Raw genomic sequence first — 23,995 nt, forward strand, 5'->3', positions numbered from 1 at the left:
GTTAAAGGCTTTGTAATATTTGCAAAGTCCCTTATGAATTTACGATAATACCCTAAAAGTCCTAGGAAATATTTAATTTGCTTTCTGGTGTTTGGAATTGGAAATGATTTTATGGTTTCAATCTTTTTGGGGTTTGGTTATAATATGCCCCAAATATTCAATTTCTTTTCTTAGGAAATCTTATTTATTAGGTTGGAGCTTTGCGTTAAGTCTAGTGAACACTGTATGTAAATGTAACATGTGTTCTTGAAGTGAAGAATGAGAAAACGCTTATATCATCTAGATATATTAGGCAACATTTGCCATTTAAATCTGTTAAAATGTTGTCCATAACTCTTTGGAATGTAGGAGGAGCGTTAGTAAGGCCAAAAGGCATTCTAACGAACTCGAAATGACCGTCGACGGTGGAGAAAGCTGTTTTATCTATATCTTTTGGGTGCAATTCTAATTGGTGATATCCGCTGGCTAGATCCAGAGCTGTAAAGTATTTTGCTCTACCGATCCTATCTAGAATGTCATTGATGTAACGTCTTCGGTTCTTGCTACTGTACGGTTTTCCGTTAGGCTACTGCTAATTCTAGCTCTACTTCTAGTGTTTGGGATAAGTTTTTTAACTTTACCGCTTGTATGAATACCGTTATAGCGCTCTTTCGTCTTTAGTAATGTTTCGTAATGTTTAGACATGTCTGTGCAACGAGTCGTATGTCGTCCCAATAAGTCGCACTGAAAAATTGGGTCGACCGACAAGCTTGAATACAACAAGTCTGTCCCAACATTCATGTCATGTTGGCCACGAACGACACAGTCTCTTTTATATACGCATTCACAACTAGAATGGACTCCAGTAGAGAATTAGTAGACCAATAACCAATGACCAATGTTTCTTGATCTCAAACTAGACTCACTGTCATTTTATTCAACAGAAGTATATATATCTAGCCCTAAACCAAGCTAACTGTATCGTATGATTATGTTTCTGTGTCGCGACATCCTGCCCAAAGCTGATGTTGCAGATTCGCAACATAGTATTGGTCAGCAAGTGTCGCCAACACGATTTAGAGAACTGCTTATGCAACACCAAGGACTGAGATGGTAACTCGCGCATTTAACATGCTTTTGATTTTTATCGATTGCCCAGAATATAACTACTGCTATAAACTACACTATACTCTTAGACTATACACTTCACACTTTGTAATTCAAGTAAAACGTTTTCGCTAATTATAAGCATTTGCCATATATGTTCGCCAATATATATGTTCGTATGTAGATACCTATATTGAAAAGTAAGCATGAAGAAGAAAGCAAGATTTATATGTCCAGAAGTTGGATAGAATATTCTTCGATCTGCTAAGCTTCACATACGTAATGCAACCATCACATTGACTACATGGCGCGGGCCATTGTAGTGCAGATTATCGTTCTTATAACCCCCGCTGCAATAATAGGACAAAGGATACTCAGTGATACTGATTACTTACAAGCCTAGTTCCATTATAGTAAATATGGAAAATTGATCTTACTAATATTTTTTGAAGATTTATCTTTCAATAAACCATATCTCTTACACATTGAATACGCAATCGTAAATGGTTTCATTAATTATTGAAGTGTAGACAAAACCAATTTAATGTTCATATAAATATATTAAAGAGGACTTACTTGTTTCAATTCAACAGTTTCTGTTACTAGAATCTTGTTCTGTCGTTAATATTTTTATGTATTAATATAGTATTATATTAATGTTGTCATAATAAAATTATATTATATATACATTTTTTTATTTCAGTTACCTATTCAATCTATGGAGTAATTAAATATAAAAAAATTTTATTTTCTGCTGCCACTTAATTTTAATTCTTAAGAAGGGTACAAAAAATACCACAGTTTACGTTATTTAAGTGGCATTGAAGATCATATTTCATAGAAAAAGATCTATGTACAGAGAGTGTGCGAACACTGCCGTCACCAAGCGCATATGTATACATTCCAAATGGCTCGACTCAAAAAAATATTACTACTGTATGTTTTCAGAGTACCCACAAATATATTTAAGTCAAACTAATATACTTTAACATTAGCATTACTTAACAATATTTAAGTTCTTTTTATTTATTTATTTGGTTCCGATATTTTTTGGTTCCGATTCGCATTCCACGTCCTCCTTCAGCTTGAATTCGACTCGCCACTACTAAAATAAATATGAATGTACGAACATGTGTATAACTATATGAGTTGTAGTAAGTTGCACTATTCAGAAGAAGTTTTCTTTAAAAGTATGAGCTGACTAAGTGATCTGTGAATAACCGATTCTGTTGTCCTATTATGTCCATAAAAGGTTTTCCGTATATAACAATGAAACACAACAAATTAAATTGAACTGTAATGACGTCACAAACGTTGACACGCGCATGTACATTGTGAGCAACATCGCAACGTGAATGACAATGTGAATGGCAAGCGATGCAAGTAAATTATAATATACATCTAAACATATATATACATATATGCTTGTAAATTTTCATATGCCTTAATGAAAATACATATGTATTGGAAAGATTTTCCTCATTATTTGGTGAAAACATTTTACAATTTAACAAAAATAATAGGTATATGAAAAAATCTAAAAAATACCGAAAATGCAACGAGAACAAGCATAAAATAAATGTCATCAATACAGTCCTGTGAACGCAATCCACAATTATGAGTTGCGCCAAAAAGTATGCACTAAGTTCTTTGGTGGAAAATCGATAAGATAAAAGTTCTTAACTGTAACGGTAAATGTGAATATATTTTATATATATATATATATATATATATATAAATATATATATATATATTAACGAAAGCATCGAGTGCCAAAAACTGTTTAAAGCAAGAAAAATATATGATAAGCTTTAATTTTTCAATGTTTAACGAATGTGTATACACTACTAGAATTTCCTTTATAATATACACATAAATATATATATATATATATATATATATATATATATATATATATATATATATATATATATATATATATATATATATATATATATATATATATATATATATATATATATATATATAAATAGATATAGATATATATATTTTTTTTGCAAACACTAACACTAATAATATCAGTTAGTTTGCCAAATTCGTTGATTGCAAATGCTAAGCAAAAATAAAAATTTGGAAAAGATTATATAATCATTTATTATATATATATAATTATATGTATATGTATATTTGTATGTCTATACTCTTGTCATCAGTAATAAAAGATAATATAAATATAATAATGAAATATAGGTATATAATATGTAATTAATAATAAGCCCGTATACACTCAATAATTTTTCAGATAAAGTTCTTAAAAGTAACAGTTCTTAAAGTAACACAGTCATATCATTAAAAATGCACCACAATCAGCGACGCAATGATTTCACTGGATTGGGGGCGGCTAGCGGAGCAGTTCCCGGAACTGGAATGGGAACCATGACCGTTGGTAATAATTGTGCCGCTGTAGGACGTAGAAAATCGGTGAACTATCAGGCACAGCTAACGCTCAAATCGAATGGAGATGAGTCAATAATAGCAACAGCCGGTCGATTCAGTCCGCATCCGAATGAGATATGCTTGGCACAGTCTAGTAAACTTACTATACCATTGACCAAATTTGATGATACGCTAATCAATGGCAGTTTGCCGCCACCATCACCGGCTCCGCATAGCGATTGCATGCCGACAAGTCACAGTCAAAGTCAATCGAGTTTCCATAGCAAAATCGGTCATTGCAACAGCAATGCAGCCAATCCAATGCAACAGCTAAATCTAAATCATTTCCAACACCACTCCCATCACGCCTCGCAATGCTATCCGCTTTCATTATCGAACTCCACTTCATCACTTTGTACAAATAATTCCATAATAAGCATGCAGCCAGACAATTCAGCGAATATACATCATAAGCAGGTCGACAAATATGGCATTCAGCAGCATTCAACTACTCCACGTGCCATGTCCCCCAATTCAAAATATCGCTTTCGAGATTCATCACAAAAATTGAAATTAATGGAAACAATAAATTTATCAACGGTTGCAACTGCAGCGTCTTCAACTCCAATTCAAACTCCGGCTCCACCTCCAGCTTCGGTTTCCACTTCGACTTCTGCCTCGGCTACGGCTTCATCATGTGGGCGCTATTTTATAACACCAAAGCAAGTAATGCAATGCGATGCATATGGTGGCTATTTAGGATCAACTGTACATACGCCAGTGAAACGTTATGTACCAACTCCACCTCCAGCTAGTGATGTATACTCAGACTTGGCAGCAACGCCACCCTTGCCATCGTTGCCATCACAGTATGTGAACTTACCATATAGTTATCGAGCCAAGTGCTGTCACAGTGAATACCATCAAAATGAAACTAGTCAGACCCAAGCCAGTTACTCGAAAAGCGCTCAGATCTACAATATGGCGTTGGGATCATCATTATCGGCGACGAGCTGTCCATGCCCGTCTTCATCGCCAGTCTCATCCACATCGTTTCCAATACCGGCAGCTACAGCGAACACCTGCTCACCGATTGTTGGCTCTAATACAAAGAGTGTTGGAACATGCAGCAAATTTCGATCCACAGCAACCGATTCACGTTCTACGATCCGCAGCAATTCGGATGAGAGCGAAGGCGTTTTAGCCTTACAGTCGGTCATAGCTCAGAACGATTCCCAGCGCCAAGGCTTAAGTCAGAGTCAGGAACAAGATACTGCCGGCACCTGTTTACATTGCAATACAGCGCGCCGCACAACGGGTGTGCATCAGACAACCCAAACAACTGGCCCAATTAGCCCCGTACCGGTGGGACTTCCCGTGCCATTGGATCTGGGTAAGCTAAAACAGCATGAACACGAAATGTTATTGGCCACGCAGGGCAATGCCATTGCGTTAGAGGCAAATTCTTCCGATATATATGCCACGCCGCATTCCCAGCAACAGTTGAAGATCAGCGAAAACTTTCAGCGTCAAATGCAGCAGCCGCAGGAAACTTACCCGGCTTCTCAAATTGCTACTGCTCATCATTTGCAGCAGTTGCAGCATTCACAGCAGCAATCGGTCCCCATACAACAACAACAGCAACAACAACAGCTACAGCAGTTAATTCATCGGCATTCGTGCAAGAAACGTATAATAATTTATTTAAGACGAGAAATTTCGCGTTTCTTTGGTGTGGAAGCCAGTACCGAAGCAGCTGACTTTGCGCTCTGGTATGGACGCCATCGACGTCTAGCAATTAGACGCTTTGGGCCATTGAACAGCAATACCGAGCTCGAATATAATATGGACAATGGACCTGATGGACCCACAATTGAAGCAAATGTCAATAGCAATAGTACTAACAGCTACTGTGCAAGCGATCGTCCCGACATATTGCCAGTTCAAGATTCGCAGCATGTGGATTTATCGGTTGGTCCATGCAGATGGCGAAAATGTTATGCAAGCAAGGATTTTAATTCCAATGAATTTGTGGAGCGTAAAGCTTCAGTGGCACACATGTTGATGACGGGTGTTAGTTATCTAATAAACGTATTCCACTTACCATCTAAAAATGTTGGACATGACATCAACATTAACCTGCGACGTCACCGTCAATGGTCACGCAGTTTTGCTCCAATCCATGTGCATGACAGAGAACTGGACATGGATACGGTCGGAGATTGCAACATTGGCATTGCCGATAGCTTAGCTGCATTGCTCGAGGAAGAGGTATTCTTCGATAATCCGTGTGAGAATGCAAAGTCTCCAGTTAACGAGGAGAACACTGATCTAATACAAGTCAACAAACAGGGTGGGGTCGGCGTTGGAGTTGGTGTCGAGGGCAGTGTTGGTGTTTATATGGCAGAGCGACATCATAACGGTTGGCGCACCTCGGCTCTGAATGGTAATGGAAATGTAAATGATCTTCATTTAATACCCGATCCACAGGGGAACCACATGTCTCTCGGCGCCAGGAACATCAGCAGCAATCATGTTCCATCTGTGTTGCGTGCCAATTTAACATCACCATCAGCAACAAATCGTGGGAATCGAATCACTGCCCAACTACTTGATGGAGTTTTAGAGAACTCGCGGCGCCCGCAGAGGCAACACATCAAATACTTTTCGATCAATGATTTAGATGATCGTTGCGATCATCGACCCTTCTTTACATACTGGATAAATACGGTGCATATTGTTGTGCTCTTTCTATCGATTGTTTGTTATGGCATCGCACCGATCGGCTTTGGCACCGAACAAAAAACCGGACAGGTACTCGTCACTAGCTTAAGCCTACAGACCGTGCAGCACATCGAACAGCGAAATCTTTGGATAGGTCCTCGTAACAATGATCTCGTCCACATGGGCGCCAAATTTGCGGCCTGTATGCGGCGAGATGTCAAGGTCATGGAGGTGGTAACAAAGACCCGGAGGCAGGAGCGTGAAACGGCTTGTTGTATACGGAATGATGATTCCGGCTGCGTGCAGAGCTCACAGGCGGACTGCTCTATACGGGGTCTTTATCCAACAGTAAGCTTGACATCATTAACCATTTTTGTATATTTATTTATTACATTTTGCTTTCGTACAACTAGAAATCTATATCGACATGGAAAAAATGGTCACCTGGCGAATCAGGCCCAGGAGGAAGGATATCGGGTTCGGTGTGTGGCCTTGATCCAAAATTCTGCGATGCACCCGCGTCGATTGCTCCATATGAATGGCCCGATGACATAACCAAATGGCCAATCTGCCGGAAAACTAATTCATTTTCTCAGCGCTATCGCTATAAGGATCACACGGCGGAGCACATGATCTGTGAAGTGATCGGACATCCCTGCTGTACCGGAGTCTATGGTGAATGTAGGATAACTACACGAGAATATTGTGATTTTGTTAACGGATATTTTCATGAAGAAGCTTCTCTCTGTTCACAAGTAACTATGAAAACAATGATATGATAACTCTTATACCAAGCATATAATACAATTATAATTTATAATATATACACTTTTCGACATTAGGTTAGCGCCTCCTTTTTACCATTTGCTTTTCCCAATTTTTATTTTCCTTTTGCACAAAAATTCAATTTTTTTTTTGGTTTTGGTATCCTAATATGTGAACTCTCTACAAAAAAATTAAGCCCGATAAAAACTGCATATTTTGCATCATTACGATAGCGCACCGCAAATTCAATTATGAATATTTCGCTCAATTTGGTAGACTAAAAAATTGATCTGCTTTCTAAGGGAAATATCAATGATTAAAGTTTACTTCAATTCTGGACTATCTCTTATATCTCTTATAATGGCATCTGTAAATTGCAGTTGTTACCTTTGAGGACCTGTAATGACGTATTAAAAACTGTAATTTCCAGCACAACAATGCCCCGATCACTACTGCTAGATTGATGAAATGATTCGTGAAATGGATTAAGACACAAAACGTCGAGATCCTTCAATAGCCCTCATACTGCCCCCACGTAAATTTCTTCGGAAATATCTTGAAATGGTCAGAAAACAATATAATACAAAAATAAAGTTAATTAAAGGCATCCAGTAAGCTTAGTTCACGATTTAATTACATTGCTGATTTATACAATTAGATTCCCAATCCAATAGTGCTGACCTTATGCTGAGGAGTGTATATCTCACAAACTCCGACATATCTCTAAAGTGCTTTGTAAATTGTTTTCAGATATCGTGCCTAAATAACGTTTGTGGCATGTTTCCATTTATCGCCGTGGAAATACCAGATCAAATATATAGACTTCTGACATCGCTTTGCATGCATGCTGGTATTTTGCACTTAGCAATTACGCTTATATTTCAGTATTTATTTCTTGCTGACTTGGAGAGATTGATTGGGACTTTGCGGACAGCTGTTGTTTACATAATGTCTGGCTTGGCTGGAAATCTAACCAGCGCAGTTCTAGTACCGCATAGACCTGAGGTATGTTCCAATATATACTTATGAATATTTTAACAAAACTATAGACTAATTGATTACATCCAAGGATCGGACAGACAGACATAGTAGATCGACTTAGCTAGTCGTCTTAATCAAGAATACATAACCAAATATCATCAACAACCACTGTTAAACTGTAGATAAAAAGAAAGAAATAGAAAAAAACATATACAAATACAAAGAGAGAGAGAGAGAGATCGAAACAGGGGGAGAATAACTGTCTATTTGCAGCTATACTTCTAAACTGGTTTTGATACAAAAAAGAACAAGTAAGAACGTTGAAGGCAGGTATATATATATAAATAATTTGTAGTTGATTAAGAGAGAAAGTCATTAATAACTAATAATAAAGAAAATCATTAAAAGGACTATAAAAATGCTACTATCAAATTTTTCAATATGTCACGCCCCAAAGGGGCGCAAAAAGATAACGTCAATAGTAAACTAATAATAGAATTTTAAAAATTCAACTCCAAAACTTTGGAGGATTGTAACTAACCTCAATAGTATACAAAATGTAACATCATTTGTATAAAACACTATATATAAATTCCTCAAAACCAAGGTACTCCTTCACATAACAGATAAGTGATTACTTTGATTCTAGATAGATAGAAATAATTACTTTGATTTACGACTCATCATTAAACGCTAAATTATAAGATCCAAATTTATGCATATACTAAAGTCAACTTTCACTTTTTAAGTACTTTTTAACGAATAAACGACTAAAAATTTGGAATAGTTTAAGAGCTCGAATCTTCAGAGCTTGATAATAGAGTTACTGTTGATCTCTTCCAGAATTAGACATCGTTAATATAGAATCCCTCTTGAAACTTTCGAAAAAAAAAATCATCGGTTTTCGGACCATGTAACGATTGTAACATTCCTTATATTTATACCCTGAAAATGGGAAATCAGAGTATAATGGTTCTTGATCAGGATCAGGACGACAAGCCGAGTCGATTAAGCCCTGTCCATCTGTCTTTCCGTCCGTCTGTCCGTATTTGTGAACGCGTTGATCTCAGCATCTATAAGAGCTAGAGACTTGAAAATTTTTTATTCTTGTGGGTGCTTGCAACTATTCGCATTTAATTGTTATCGAATAAAAACCTGATTGAAATGCAGTTAATAAATTATATCTAATACGTCTTAAGAGCTAGAGCCTCCAAATTTTGTATTTCGTTTTATGTATATTTTATGCAATTTTGATTTTTGTTGGATTTTTATACCGGCTCCAAATTTACGCTAATTCTAAAAATTTAAGTTCAGTATTTAAAGGCCATTATGTGAAGGCGTTTGCATCTCTACCAAGCCAATAGAATATGTATGAGTAAGCAGTGCAGGGGCGGTGTTGGTAGAGGCGACGCTCGTAAGCAATAACCTCTGGGTTCGAGATTTGCGACGAGGAGAGTTTTTAATGTTTTTTAATTTTTATACCCTGATCCCATTAAAAATGGGAAATCAGGGTATAATGGTTTTGTGCAAATGTATGTAACAGGCAGAAGGAGGCGTGGCAGACCCCATAAAGTATATATATTCTTGATCAGGACGACAAGCCGAGTCTATTGAGCCATGTCCGTCTGTCCGTATGTGTGAACGCGTGGATCTCAGCATCTATAAGAGCTAGAGACTTGAAATTTTTTTTGTAGGTCCGTGTATAGCACGCGCAGGTCAAGTTTATTTCAAATATTCGATAACTATTCACATGTAATTGTTATCGAATAAAAACATTATTGAAATGCAGTAAATAAATTATATCTCGAACGTCTTAAGAGCTAGAGCCTCCAAATTTTGTATTTAGTCTTATGTATATTTTATGCAATTTTGATTATTGTTGGATTTTGGATACTGGCTCAAAATTTCCCCAAATTCTTAAAATTTAAGTTTAGTTGGAACTAGGGCCATTATGTGAAGGCGTTTGCATTTCAACCAAGCCAATAGGATATGTAGAGCATATGCTGAAAATTTCATGAAAATCCACACAAAACGTTTGGCCAATTTGCAAAAGCACACGTCAGCAGCGCCACGCGCACGCATTTTTGCTATGCGTGTGCACACATACATTCAAATGCGTGTATTCTTTTCTATTCCAAGAATTGAAATTGCGATTGAATTGTGCTGAATTATTAGCTGCTATTTATGTGCAAATTTGCAATTTGTAAGAAGGGCGGCGGCTGCGTTGGTAGAGGCGTCGCTCGTATGCAGCTTGATCCGGGGTTCGAGACCAGTAGAGATGAATCGTTTTTTATGGTTTTTTTTTTTTTTTTTGGTTATGAAGTGGCGGTGTTGGTAGAGTTTGTGCACGTTGCGCAAATAATCCGGGTTCGAAACCTGGTCTCGCAATGTCGATTTTTATTTGTTTTCTTTTTTTTTTTGAATACTCGATACAAACTACGGAAAATTTAAAAAAAACTCAGAGGACTGGGATCAGGGTATCTCCTAGTCGGGCACCCCGACTAGAGCTTTCCTACTTGTTTAATTATGAGGTGGCGGTATTGGTAGAGTTGATGCATGTTGCGCAAACAATTTGGGTTCGAATCTTAGTGTCGTAATGTTAGTTTTTATTTGTTTTCTTTTTTTTGAATACTCGATATAAACTACGGGGTATCTCCTAGTCGAGCAACCCGACTAGATCTTTCTTACTTGTTTATTTATTCATTGGGTTTTTTAATTTTGGCAACAATGAGGGCAAGCATCTAAAATTCAAAATATTCATAATCTGCTTACTGATTAGATAAATTAACTATTGTGAATTTTCCAAAACCTCCTTTCACTGTTAATTACTATAACGGATTCAGGGTACAGGGTACGCCTACAAAACGCATGATATACATATATATAATCGTCAACTTGGTTCCAATTCAATATATTGGCAGGTAGGACCCGCAGCGTCTCTCTGTGGGGTACTATCCTCGCTGGTTGCATTACTAATATGGATGCACTGGAAGCATTTGCACAAGCCATACATAGCTTTATTTAAGATATTGCTATTGACTACAGTTCTTTTCGGAATTGGTACACTACCTTACCAACTGAACTTTGCTGGTCTGCTTGCCGGGGTTGCATGTGGTACATTTCTAACAATTTCGTTGGTACCATTTACTTCCTTCACCAAGTATGGACGCAGGAAAAAGGTAAATACTGCTTATTATTTGATTACGATTTATAATTTAATTAATACAATAATGATTTTCTTATTTATTCCATATTGGCAGATAAATCTTATTTGGACATGCATTCTGTTTCACTTGTTTGTGTATGCGACATTGATAACCACTTTTTACATTTACCCCAGCGAATTTAACACGTTTAGCTTTGTGGATGATATATTCGGGAGTAATAATGGCAATAAATACATTAGTCCCACAAACAGTAATATTGGCCTGCACTATGGCGAGGTAAGCAGCACCACCCGCAGATACTCCCAGACACAAAAGTCACAATATTATTATCACCATCACTCGGAAGACATAATAAGGAATAGCATGGCATTTACAGAAGGAAATACGAAATCGGTAAATATATATATATATATATATATATATATATATATATATATATATATATATATATATATATATATATATATATATATATATATATGCTGCAATACAATAATAATCATTTCTTCTGTAGCACATCTCTACTGAAACGGAAACACAACGGCAAAAAAATGTTGATCTCTGGCAGGATGGACTTTACACCCGTTCATTTCGTTACGATTCAAACTATAGCGATCGTATATATAACAATATAGAATCGAATCTATTGTCAGACACCAATCTATTTAGTCACAAGACACCAAATTCGATTCCCACATCTTCGGGTAGAAACAAAAACAGTTCTCGAATTATGGAGGAGGCGTCGCAACCCAATACCAATACTAAAAATATCGAAAATACGAATGATACAAATTTTAAGGGCCTATAAATTTTCCATACTAATTAAAATACCCCATTTATTTCAAGCAAACACAATAAATATGTGCACAAAATATTATACAATGTACATAAATATATATACAGAATACATATATATACCAACAACAAATATAATGCATGTATCATGGTCAGTATTTACAAATAAATATTAAAACAATTTACGATTTATCAAGTCATTAAACTTTTACCGTTTTTTATTAAATTTTGTTATACATTTTATTTCGTATTACCAACGCCCACGTCCTCCCCCACCGCGTCCTCCTCCTCCACCACCACGTCCTCTACTAAATCCTCCTCCTCCACGATTTGAGCCACCTCTAAATCCTCCACCGACACGTCCTCCACGATTACCTTTATTATAATAATATTGGATTGTTATAGAGAAACGTATATCTGGTTTATACATACCACCGCGTCCACCGCCTACTCCTCCACTGGGACCACCTTTTTTTTTTTGACCCTTTGCCTGTGGCGGCTTTGGCAAAAATCTCGAAATTGGCAGCAGCTTACCAGGGTCAATGAACAATGTTTGATTTGGCTTAAAACTATTTGCGTATATATTATCAGATAATTTAATGGAGACAGAGTAGTCACGAACGGTCCCAAAAATTTCATCAATTTTTCCGATCTGCTCCTTATTTTCAAGGAATATTGGAGCATTGAAATATGGTACATCGTCTATATTTACTTTACAAACTAGATCATTCTGGCATGTATAATTGAAATTTCCCAATGCAACAACACGTTCGGGTGGTCCCTGATCAAAGGCACCTCGGCCACCGCGAGATCCCCCTCTACCGAATACTCCACCTCCAGATCTGTTGAATCCACCACCGCGTCCTCCACCGCCGCCTCCAGCACCTCCTCTACCACGAAAACCTATTAACAAGCATTTATAAAAAACAATTTTTAAAAAAAATTAAACCATATGTTCCTACCTCTACCACCACCACCACCACCACGTGGACGTCCAAAAGACATTTTTATATTGAGTGGAAATTAAAAAAATAATATAAACACGTGCAATTGCCGAGAGTGTTGTATTCACTGGTTTTAATGGAATATGTTCAATTGAGCGATTCAATAAGTATGAACTAAATCCAAAACCTTTGCTCATCTAGTTCATTTGTCGAACCCGAATTAATAGACTAAATTAATTTTTTAAGAAAAAAATATATAATAGAATAAATTATTAATACTTCAGCTATTATTACTATTATAAAATAAATTATCAAATTATTTTTTATTTACAATAAAATCATAAAAAAATTAGTAACATAAGGCCATATAATTTAACACACATAGCAACTGAATCAAAAAGAGTGACCGTTTTATATTTAAATGTTTTCCTGCGCACTTATCGATTTGAAAATTAATCGGCTGAAAAATAATTCTACGATTAATAAATAAATATCGAGCTTAGTCAGACCGATAGAATATAATTCGTATTAGCATTGCAATTCACTCGCTCAAAATTAAGGTAGGTGCAGAAATGACGTCATACGCAATATAAAAATTTAGTTATTACTTTGCATGAACAAATTAGTGTTAAATTCACATCTGTAAGTTAATGAAATATGTGAATATTCATTTTTGTATGTTTTCAAACATACTTTCATATACACACCTTGCATGCAAATAGACGATACATTTGTCATACACGCTTCTATGTATTAATGTGTTCGTGTGTATGTAAATGTATGTTTGAAAATGGAAAAATTTTATAATTTCTATAGTCCCATATTCATTTTTATATATCTTCGACTAATTAGTCAATAGCTTGCTTTTAGGAATCAATTTAAAAACAATGACACTAGGCGAGCCGCAAAACGATATACAAACGAATACCCAGGGTCACGAAACAGCAATAAAGCGAACACAGGTACAAGCAAATCAGAGCGGCCACCCAATAAAAAATGGGAACTTTGATAAAAACAATATTACGACAAAACATCAAAAACAGGTATTTTGTAGTTAAATAAAAATTTCTAAGGGTTACAAATCGTCGCCATTTACCCTCAAACTGTCGAACACGAATTTAATTAACCATTGAATGTTGAGCTGCTCTAATAGTTGAAGTGCCATTGAGAGATGAGATCACTCAAACAGACACGCGCGCTTGGACATATCATGCTACCAAACACCCCATTCCTCAGACACTTTCCAATTGATCGCAGTATTGTGCGAATAATAATTTTGAATTCAAACACACTCATGAATGTGTGGCATTTTAAAATGTAAATTATATTATGCTCAGCTAGTCGGTTGAATTAATATTTATTTTGTATGTGGACAAAACGTTTGACTAAGTCAAACAGTAAAGCAATTTAGAAACTAATGTTTTTCTCATTTAGAGTTTTATGAAATCAGTAAATACCAATTTGGCATTCTAATTTTATATATATTCTTTTCACGTTTTATATCGAAAAATATTGATGCTAAAAGGTAGGCTGAAATACCAGGGAAATCCCCGATAAAATTTTCTATTAGAAATGAGAATATTTTTACCTTTATCCTTATCTTTACAAAAATAATATGTTTTACTTAATTGATTTTTTCCCTACATGAAGAGCGATGCAACAATATCATTTCTGCGGGCTGCACGTAGTGGAGATCTGGGTAAGGTACTGGAATTCATTGATGGTGGCCTTATCACGAACATAAACACTTGCAATGCGGTAAGGCTTACGAATATTCATATTGTATTTTAAAAGGCTAACAAAGTTTGGTGAACAACGACAGTAGATCCAAAATTAGAGTGTTTAATGTTGGTTAATACCTAATGTCATTATTCAAAATGTTCTATTGCATGCATGGAAGAGAACAACGTATGTTTGAAAAAATTCGGCGATTCCAGATAAATTTAACATATTTTTTTATTTTATAACATATCAAATAGTCAACTAATATCCAGCTAGATTAATTAATAATTTTAATGAATTGCAATAAAAATATTACAATCACAAATCATAAAAAGATAAATAAATGTAACTGCCCGTATGAGAGCCGCAGGAGGGTTTAAAGAGTGATTCATAAATGCTTGAAACTAACTAAAAATTGCAAATGTAATGTAAATTTTCTTGTCTTGCATGTAGAACGGGTTGAATGCGCTGCATCTTGCAGCCAAGGATGGATTTGTGGATATATGCAACGAGCTACTGAAGCGCGGGATTATGGTGGACAGTGCAACAAAAAAAGGAAATACCGCCCTGCATATAGCTTCGTTGGCTGGCCAGCAGCAAGTAATTAAACAACTAATTCAATACAATGCAAATGTTAATGTGCAGTCGCTAAACGGTTTTACACCTTTGTATATGGCTGCACAAGAGAATCATGACAGCTGTTGCCGTCTACTGCTAAGTAAAGGTGCAAGTCCATCTCTCGCTACTGAAGATGGTTTCACGCCCTTGGCCGTCGCCATGCAACAGGGTCACGACAAAGTGGTCGCCGCTCTTCTTGAAAGCGATGTTCGTGGTAAAGTGCGTTTGCCGGCCTTGCATATTGCAGCGAAAAAGAATGACGTTAATGCGGCCACGCTGCTATTGCAGCATGATAATAACGCCGATATTGTATCCAAGTCAGGTTTCACACCACTTCACATTGCTGCCCATTATGGCAATGTGGACATTGCTAGCTTATTGCTCGAATGCGGCGCCGAAGTCAATTATACGGCAAAACATAACATAACGCCGTTGCATGTTGCCTGTAAATGGGGCAAGGCGTCGGTATGTAAACTTTTACTTGCGCACCAAGCCCGAATCGATGCCACAACTCGAGATGGACTTACACCACTGCATTGTGCGTCACGCTCCGGACATGTTGAGGTGATACAGCTTTTACTCTCCCAGCATGCTCCAATACTGTCAAAGACTAAGAATGGACTATCTGCCCTTCATATGTCAGCGCAAGGGGAACATGACGAGGCAGCCCATTTGCTACTCGATTACAAGGCGCCCGTTGATGAAGTGACCGTTGACTATTTAACAGCCCTCCATGTGGCCGCCCACTGTGGCCATGTTCGAGTGGCCAAATTATTGCTGGACTATGGAGCGAATCCAAATTCGCGAGCGCTCAACGGCTTTACGCCCTTGCATATTGCCTGCAAGAAAAATCGCATGAAGGTTGCCGAATTGCTGCTTAAGCATGGCGCCAACATTCGTGCCACCACTGAGTCCGGTTTAACGCCGTTGCATGTAGCCAGTTTTATGGGTAATTAAACATACACATATCTTTGTATTCTATTCGTGTATGCAAAATGAAATTTATTTTCTTAGGCTGCATGAATATAGTTATTTACTTGTTACAACACGATGCAAGCCCCGATATGCCAACGGTACGCGGCGAAAGTCCGCTTCATTTGGCTGCACGTGCAAATCAGGTTTGACAACGTAACATATTCGCATATATACTTGTGATATTTAATCTTTATTTTATTAGACTGACATTATTCGAATATTGCTTCGCAATGGAGCACAAGTGGATGCAATTGCTCGTGAGGGTCAAACGCCGCTGCATGTCGCAGCTCGTCTGGGTAACATTGATATTATAATGCTGATGTTGCAGCATGGTGCTCTGGTGAATGCCTATACTAAAGATATGTATACTGCTTTGCATATTGCTGTGAAGGAGGGTCAGGAGGAAGTGTGCCAGCTTCTAATTGAAAATGGGGCACAGCTGGAGTATGAGACCAAAAAAGGTTTCAGACCATTGCATCTGGCCAGCAAGTATGGTAAGGCAAAGGTGGCCAATTTGTTGATTCAAAAAGGTGCCGTCATTGATTGTCAAGGTAAAAACGATGTGACACCTTTGCACGTGGCCACGCACTATGGTAACCAGCCTGTGGTGTTACTGCTCCTAGAGAAGGGCGCCTCTGCGCAAATAAGCGCACGCAATGGACACAGTGCCCTTCATATCGCTGCTAAAAAGAATAACCTAGAGATTGCGCAGGAGCTATTGCAGCACGGAGCTGATGTGGATGCAACAAGTAAGTCAGGTTTTTCATCTGTTCATTTGGCTGCGCAGGAGGGACACGTTGATATGGTTCAATTGCTGCTGGACCATGGTGCCAATGCCAACATTTCAGCCAAAAACGGGTTGACCCCATTGCACTTGGCTGCTCAGGAGGGACACGTGCAAGTCTCACAGACTTTACTTAATCACGGAGCTAACATTTCAGAGCGCACTAAAGCTGGCTATACAGCTCTTCATATTGCTGCTCACTACAACCAAATAAATGAAATTAAATTTCTTCTCGAAAATGATGCGAATATTGAAATGACAACAAATGTTGGCTACACGCCCCTTCATCAGGCCGCACAGCAGGGTCATACAATGGTAATCAATCTACTTCTTCGACATAAAGCCAACCCCGATGCGTTAACAAATGTAAGTTCTATTTCATCTATATACCACCCAATATTCAATAAATTAAGATTAAGATATTCAGTTCTTACCTATTTATAAACTTATTTACGTAGTAAAAAAACAATTTTTGTATTGATAAGTCTGTCTACTTTTCCGTCCGTTGTGTCCACCAAGGCATGTCAAATAATTGAGCTAGTATTTAACTCCTCCATTGATTTAAAAAAAAAAATTGAATCTTCCGCAGTTCTACAGTCGAAATTTGACAGTTAAGTGAATTTACACCTACTGTTAGGAATCACTAAAAATTTCATATTCACGACAGCTGGCTTGCGCGACAGAGATAGATTTATAAATTAGTGTGTGTTTTGAAAACCGAAATCATTGAATTTTGAATAGTTTACTGTTGATTATTGAAGTGTTGATTATAAAAGTTTTTTTAACGTTGACCCCATATTACGGAGCAAATACATTTACAAATATGTATGTGTGTTTAAATACATGTGTAATTATTGATGTATGTATAGTTACAAATTGTGCATTATGATTAAAACGCAGTTACCTGTAGTTCATGGCTATCTCTTAGCTGCATACTCACAACTAGGGTCTTCCCATTTGCTTTTGTATGTTGAACCCAGTTTTGTATTGTGAACCCATCTTTTAAACTCACCTCTAAACTGGCAACCTTAGCATATGTAGCTCATATTTCGAAAATGTTTTTGAAATTTGTTAAATAACACTAAAGTTATTAAACGAACCGTTTGGCCGATTTGCTTTTTTCTTATACTTGTGAACACATACATAGATGTGCGTGTTTTCAGTTGGAAGTATCACAATCATGATTGAATTGTGTGGCAGCAGCGACGTTAGCTTTGATTTGGCTAGTTTTTTAAATCAAGAAATATAAATTAATATATATGTGTAGAATATTAATATAACAGTAGGTATATGTCGATTACGTTTTAATCAATAGTATTGAATAGGGAATATTTATCAAATATTTGAAACAACTTGGTTTGCGTGTGCTATATACAGAGGATATATTCTAAATCTAAAGTATTTATTGTTAAAAATATAACAGGATTTGGAATTTGGACACTGTTTAGTCAGATCCGATTTACAAAGCCTCTCGTGGGGGTAAATATATGTACTGTATATTTTTGGGCGAGGGTTGTAAGCTCAAGTATATATTCAAAATTTCAACTATATCATTCCGACTTGGCAAGCCCCTACTGAGTGTAGTCTTTAGCTTCAATAGTGTCAAAATGGTTAGCGTTCATAACGACCACAAGGCGAACATTGCACAAAACCAAGATACAAATTTCACTTAGTGAATAAATATAATAATTATCAATAACTATTGATAACATATAGAACTTGATGATTTCTCTTTTTCTTTGCTCTGTCTTTTAAGCATTTTAAGTAAACATTTATATCTATTTTTAAACAGACTAATTTTATTTACTTTATACACATCTGTCTTTTTATATATGTATAAATATAAATAAGTAAAAGTCTAAATATGCCACACACACAATATGGAATTGCTGAGTCTCAAGAGAAAATCTAAAATTGATTAAATAAACATTTTGATACGTAGCTTACTCTTTTACTATAAATCCGATACTCTCTGTGTCTGTATGATGAGAGATCTCTTATTCGTGCTCTTTATCTATAAATATAGATGCATTACTTTTTCTCTCTCAATCTCTACCTTGCTCTATAGGTATGACGTGCGCAAGATAATAGTATTGAATATTGAAATTAGTCATGCTCTCTCATATCTCAATTTGGGCGTTGTTCGGAAAATACCAAACAGTTTAATATAAGTTCTAAAGTGGTTAACTTCTCTATATAGTTGTAAAAAAAAAGAGTTTTTACAAAAACCAAAAAAATGTATTCTTGGTGTTTTTTCATACTATATTAATAGCTTATCTTATCCGATCGTTTAATTTCCAGAATGGTCAAACAGCTTTAAATATCGCTCATAACTTGGGCTACGTAACTGCTGTAGAGACTCTTAAAACTGTAACAGAAACATCCGTAATTAAAACGGTAACCGGAGTGCTTGAGGAAAAATACAAAGTTGTTGCACCTGAATTTATGCATGAGACGCTACTTTCCGATTCTGAAGACGAAGGAGGTGACGAACTTTTGGATCACAATCAATACAAATATATGGCGACCGATGATTTAAAGGCCACCAATGATCATGATAACCAAAAGTTTGACACGACTGACCCGGAGCAAGATCAATTGGATGGTCTAGGTGGCCGAGCTATTGAAAGAGGTGTTTACAGAAATATGATTTCATTTGTTCATTAAATATACATCCTTAATGAATAAAATATGCTTATAGAAATAACGAGAACCAGTGAGGCAATTTTCAATGCATCGCCAATGAAACGGCAGATTGATAATGTGGCTATCTTACGACCGCCTATTCATCTGGGGTATGTACACTCGTAAATATATATATATATATATATATATATATATATATATATATATATATATATATATATATATATATATATATATATATATATATATATATATATTATTATTACTATTATTATTATTATTATTAATATTACTAGAATCTTTTTCCCGATTTAATTTTTTTGGCTAACAATATCCGTACAATTCTCATATTGTTACTTAAAAAATCAATTAATACTTATTTTCTTGTCGTTTAAGACGGTATTTAAGACAGACTCAAGCTCACAATTTAGCAAATTTTATGTCAAATTTTATGTAATATGTGGCAATTTTTCGAAGGTTTTTCACAGCATTTATTTAAGCATCACGGCTTCGTTTATGTATTATAGATTTCTAGTGTCCTTCCTTGTTGACGCACGAGGCGGTTCGATGCGCGGTTGCCGACACAGTGGAGTTCGAATAATTGTGCCACCCAAGGCGTGTTCAGAACCAACCCGCATAACTTGCCGCTATGTCAAGCCACAGCGAGTAGTTAATCCGCCGCCTTTGATGGAGGGTGAAGCGTTGGTTAGTCGCATATTGGAAATGTCCCCAGTCGAGGGAAAATTTCTAAGGTACGTCGTTTATTACCTTTAAGTTGATATTTAAGTGACACAGTTTCATTTTGTTTTTTTTTTTATCAAATTTAATTTAAAATATTATATTTTGAAGCCCTATTGTATTGGAAGTGCCGCACTTTGGATCACTACGCGACAAAGAACGTGAGGTAATCATTTTAAGGTCGGACAATGGCGAAAGTTGGCGAGAGCATAGTGTATATGAGGACGAATGTAACTTACTGTACACCTTGAAGGAAACGATGGAAGCTGATGTTAATCCACTGGAAGATCTACACACAAGTCGTATCATACGAATTGTTACACAAAATGTCCCACATTTCTTTGCGGTGGTATCGCGCGTTCGCCAGGAAGTGCACGCAATTGGGCCAGATGGTGGCACTGTATCATCTATTGCTGTGCCCCAAGTACAATCCATATTTCCTCCTCATGCATTAACAAAGAAGATTCGTGTCGGTCTTCAAGCACAGCCAGTGGACTTAATTGGTTGTTCCAAGCTACTAGGGCAGGGCGTTGCAGTATCTCCGGTCGTTACCGTCGAGCCACGACGACGCAAATTTCATAAGGCCATCACATTAAGTATTCCGGCGCCGAAGTCTTGCAATCAAGGCATGGTGAATACACCATATAACGGCACAAATGGAAATGTAAATGCGCCGACTTTACGACTTTTATGCTCTATCACAGGTGGGCAAAATCGTGCTGTTTGGGAGGATGTAACTGGTTCGACGCCTTTGGCATTTGTAAAGGATAGTGTAAGCTTTACAACAACGGTATCGGCACGTTTTTGGCTAATGGATTGCCGCAATGTTGCGGACGCTGGTCGTATGGCAACTGAACTTTATACGTTTATGGCACAGGTGCCGTTTATGGTAAAGTTTGTAGTATTTGCAAAGCAAATATCCGCAACCGAAGCAAAATTATCTGTCTTCTGCATGACCGACGATAAAGAGGATAAGACGCTCGAACAGCAAGAGTATTTCAGCGAAGTGGCGAAGAGTCGAGATGTTGAGGTACTACAAAATCAAAATATTTATCTTGAATTTGCGGGAAATCTCGTGCCGGTGCTGAAATCGGGCGAACAACTGAATACAAAGTTTCAAGCATTTCGCGAAAATCGTTTATCTTTCATAGTATATATCAAGGATCAAGAGCAGCCACACGCACGCCTTTCCTTTATGAGCGAGCCGAAAGTGGCGTCGGGTGAGGCGCCATTGCAGCCAATTTGTTCGCTGAATGTGTCACTTGAACCGCAAGAGTTAAGTCAAGAGCAACTGTATAAGAATGGTATGAATAGTAATGGAAATATGAATACTGATCATGGCCTCAACTACAAAGATTTAATCAATGCCGAAATAAAAGCCAATAGAAAGTCGATAGAGAATACAGTTATAAATCCAATAAGTCTTTCCTTAGAAGAGGAAATACAGCGCGCCGACATACGCTTATCAGATATCTCGAATCTGCTGGGCGATGACTGGCCACAGCTGGCTAAAGAATTGAGTGTACCAGAAACCGACATCGATCTAGTTAAAGCTGAATACGCCAATGAACCTGTTGCACAACAAGGATTAGTCATGCTTCGTCTATGGCTGAAGCAAGGGGGCAATCGCGCAACTGGTAATGCAATGTCTCAGGCTTTAAACAAAATAAGACGTGACGACATTGTAGAACAGTGCATGTTTAATTTGGAGCTGGTCACCGATCAACTGGAGCGTGGCTTGGCCACAGCTAGAATGCAACATGAACATAGCTTGGTGCCCAATCTATCGGATGGCCTAAATGAAACATTAAACATTGATCAGCTTAGCAATGAACATGATTTGTGTCAAAACAAAGTTCGATCTAATAATGGTAACAACAAAAAATATTCAATTGAATATGAATATATATATTAATATGTTATTTCAGATAAATCTTACTCAACACCTCCTTCTACCCCAATTGAAATCAACAGCGAGTCGCAGGATTATCAGTATAATATTAACATGTCGATTCCTAAAAATTTGCAAGAAATAATTGAAGAACCAAAAGGTAAAGGATGCAAATCAATACCATTTCTAACTTTCCACATTTATTGTATGTATTTCTGTTTATTTGAATTTAGTAATTGAAGCAGAAGTAAATTTAATTAAGGCGTTGAACATGACGGATATTGCAAATAATCCCCAATCATCAGAGGATAATCTATTGCAGACACTGGTGGATAAATGCCAGGGACCAGCAACGTGGACCGGCGATTTGAATGTTTTGCAAGAAGCAAATAATAGCAAAACTAAAATTATACACCTAGATTCAGAGATGAAGAACAGTTTGTTAAAGAAAATATCAGAAGATTGAAGTACTTGTAACTAGTTTTCAAGTTATTGGTTTATTTATTTATTTATGTATGTGTGTTTTCTCCTTTTATTTGGCAACAACAACAAACAAAGTTCGTGTATTATTTGCGATACATAATACAAATGTTTCCAATCTGATCCCTTTTTATTTTTATTAGTCTTCATAGTTACAAAGGTTTACATTGGTTTTATTGTTTCTTTCAATTACTTGCGATATTTGAAGAACAAATATGATTTAATTTAAGGAACACTCTTATAACCTAGGCTTGCTAATATAACGATAACTCCAATATCTAGCAATATTTATTCACAAAGTATAATTAATTTGTCATTCTTGTGTTTTACATAATAAACATATTTAATACTTTTAACTCGGAAATAAATTCAAACTTGAGTTTATTAATTCGTAATATTGTGTATCCTAAATAAAATTGTTGAACTATAATTGCAGTTAAAATTGTTTTATTAATGAAGAGTTTGGTGAGGTCGACCATCAATAACTCAAGTATATAGTAAAATACGCAATTGAGCAGCTCGTGCGTACGCCAAACACATTTTTCACGTAGGATTTCTATATTTAACCGGCTGTTCTAATGTTAATGAACAATCTGGTTCAACATTTTAATAAAGGAGGAAACGGTAGACATATTACATACATTTATAAATTTACACATATGTATAATTTTATATCAAATTTACCAATCAGCGCTGTCAAGTATAGATGAGATGTTTTGTTTAAATTTCCATTTTAAATTTATTCACTAATCGAATATATTTCTTAAAAGTTAAATTACCGATATAAATTTTTCCCTATGAGAAAATACTAATACTAAAATATATTTGGTATATTTTCGCAGCCCGATAGCATGGCGTAATAACTAATCGGATCATTTCGATAGGAACTGTCTATCTTTTCGCATTATTACAAATACATGCATCATTCTTAAACCATCTACACGCGTATTTAGATATACGAACATATGTGCTCATACATATATGAAGATATACACATATACAATTGCTTGCAACCGCAGAAAAACGCGTGGAAGTGTAAAAGGTTCTTAAAACATAAATTAAAAAAAAAAAACAATATTTAATTATAATAAATACTAAACGTATTATGATCTGGTACGTGTGCGTACGATTTATACATATGTGTTTGAAGTTTTGTTCCGTGCTGTTTTATAAAATAGTTTTTATTTTTTTTTATTAGACACATACATGTGTTAATATCAGCATGCAAGTGTGTGCAAATTTTAGTTATGTCACTTTAACAAGTATCGCATGACTCACAATA

General features: G+C 36.3%; 3 protein-coding genes across 14 annotated transcripts; 2 read left to right on the forward strand and 1 right to left on the reverse strand.

Moving 5' to 3' along the window:
- The first annotated feature begins 1,806 nt into the window (after positions 1-1,806).
- Positions 1,807-12,033, forward strand: LOC111597405 (inactive rhomboid protein 1). Of its 8 annotated transcripts, XM_023312090.1 has the most exons (8): positions 2,617-2,777; positions 3,350-6,555; positions 6,621-6,962; positions 7,723-7,977; positions 10,875-11,132; positions 11,214-11,396; positions 11,467-11,513; positions 11,635-11,665. In XM_023312090.1, exons 2-7 carry the CDS (start codon positions 3,403-3,405, stop codon positions 11,470-11,472), a joined length of 4,197 nt encoding a protein of 1,398 aa, XP_023167858.1. In that variant the 5' UTR covers positions 2,617-2,777; positions 3,350-3,402; the 3' UTR covers positions 11,473-11,513; positions 11,635-11,665. The 8 variants fall into 8 exon arrangements, with proteins under 8 accessions (XP_023167855.1, XP_023167856.1, XP_023167858.1 ...); XM_023312087.2 differs by lacking the exon at positions 2,617-2,777 and adding an exon at positions 1,807-2,022 and having other exon boundaries at positions 11,214-11,513; positions 11,635-12,033; XM_023312088.2 differs by lacking the exon at positions 2,617-2,777 and adding an exon at positions 2,109-2,240 and having other exon boundaries at positions 11,214-11,513; positions 11,635-12,033.
- Positions 12,034-12,107: 74 nt separating this feature from the next.
- Positions 12,108-13,014, reverse strand: LOC111597406 (probable H/ACA ribonucleoprotein complex subunit 1). 2 transcript variants are annotated; one of them, XM_023312093.2, is made up of 3 exons: positions 12,878-13,011; positions 12,348-12,818; positions 12,110-12,290 (listed from the first exon to the last, which is right to left on the reverse strand). In XM_023312093.2, exons 1-3 carry the CDS (start codon positions 12,918-12,920, stop codon positions 12,166-12,168), a joined length of 639 nt encoding a protein of 212 aa, XP_023167861.1. In that variant the 5' UTR covers positions 12,921-13,011; the 3' UTR covers positions 12,110-12,165. The 2 variants fall into 2 exon arrangements, with proteins under 2 accessions (XP_023167860.1, XP_023167861.1); XM_023312092.2 differs by having other exon boundaries at positions 12,108-12,818; positions 12,878-13,014.
- A 311-nt stretch (positions 13,015-13,325) lies between these two features.
- On the forward strand, positions 13,326-22,836 carry LOC111597407 (ankyrin-3). 4 transcript variants are annotated; one of them, XM_023312097.2, is made up of 13 exons: positions 13,359-13,419; positions 13,486-13,501; positions 13,719-13,902; positions 14,510-14,617; positions 15,035-16,148; positions 16,214-16,317; positions 16,377-17,324; positions 19,260-19,590; positions 19,660-19,753; positions 20,132-20,356; positions 20,454-22,213; positions 22,271-22,393; positions 22,467-22,836. In XM_023312097.2, exons 3-13 carry the CDS (start codon positions 13,747-13,749, stop codon positions 22,697-22,699), a joined length of 5,196 nt encoding a protein of 1,731 aa, XP_023167865.2. In that variant the 5' UTR covers positions 13,359-13,419; positions 13,486-13,501; positions 13,719-13,746; the 3' UTR covers positions 22,700-22,836. The 4 variants fall into 4 exon arrangements, with proteins under 4 accessions (XP_023167862.2, XP_023167866.2, XP_023167864.2 ...); XM_023312094.2 differs by lacking the exon at positions 13,486-13,501 and having other exon boundaries at positions 13,326-13,419; XM_023312098.2 differs by lacking the exon at positions 13,486-13,501 and having other exon boundaries at positions 13,326-13,419; positions 13,719-13,821.
- Positions 22,837-23,995: the final 1,159 nt, after the last annotated feature.

This window comes from Drosophila hydei, unplaced genomic scaffold (assembly GCF_003285905.1).
Source record: "Drosophila hydei strain 15085-1641.00,03,60 unplaced genomic scaffold, DhydRS2 tig00008145-arrow-arrow-pilon, whole genome shotgun sequence".
Classification (NCBI taxonomy): domain Eukaryota; kingdom Metazoa; phylum Arthropoda; class Insecta; order Diptera; family Drosophilidae; genus Drosophila; species Drosophila hydei.

Bases quoted from the DNA above. Each gene is read 5' to 3' on its own strand.
- LOC111597407 (XM_023312094.2), top strand. From the start codon at position 13,747: ATGACACTAGGCGAGCCGCAAAACGATATACAAACGAATACCCAGGGT. The intron at 13,903-14,509 runs GTATTTTGTAGT...CCCTACATGAAG, and splicing joins CGACAAAACATCAAAAACAG to AGCGATGCAACAATATCATT. The intron at 16,149-16,213 runs GTAATTAAACAT...TTATTTTCTTAG, and splicing joins GCATGTAGCCAGTTTTATGG to GCTGCATGAATATAGTTATT.
- LOC111597406 (XM_023312092.2), bottom strand. From the start codon at position 12,920: ATGTCTTTTGGACGTCCACGTGGTGGTGGTGGTGGTGGTAGAG. The intron at 12,819-12,877 runs GTAGGAACATAT...GCTTGTTAATAG, and splicing joins TGGTGGTGGTGGTGGTAGAG to GTTTTCGTGGTAGAGGAGGT.
- LOC111597405 (XM_023312087.2), top strand. From the start codon at position 3,403: ATGCACCACAATCAGCGACGCAATGATTTCACTGGATTGGGGGCGGCT. The intron at 6,556-6,620 runs GTAAGCTTGACA...TCGTACAACTAG, and splicing joins TACGGGGTCTTTATCCAACA to AAATCTATATCGACATGGAA. The intron at 11,133-11,213 runs GTAAATACTGCT...CCATATTGGCAG, and splicing joins AGTATGGACGCAGGAAAAAG to ATAAATCTTATTTGGACATG.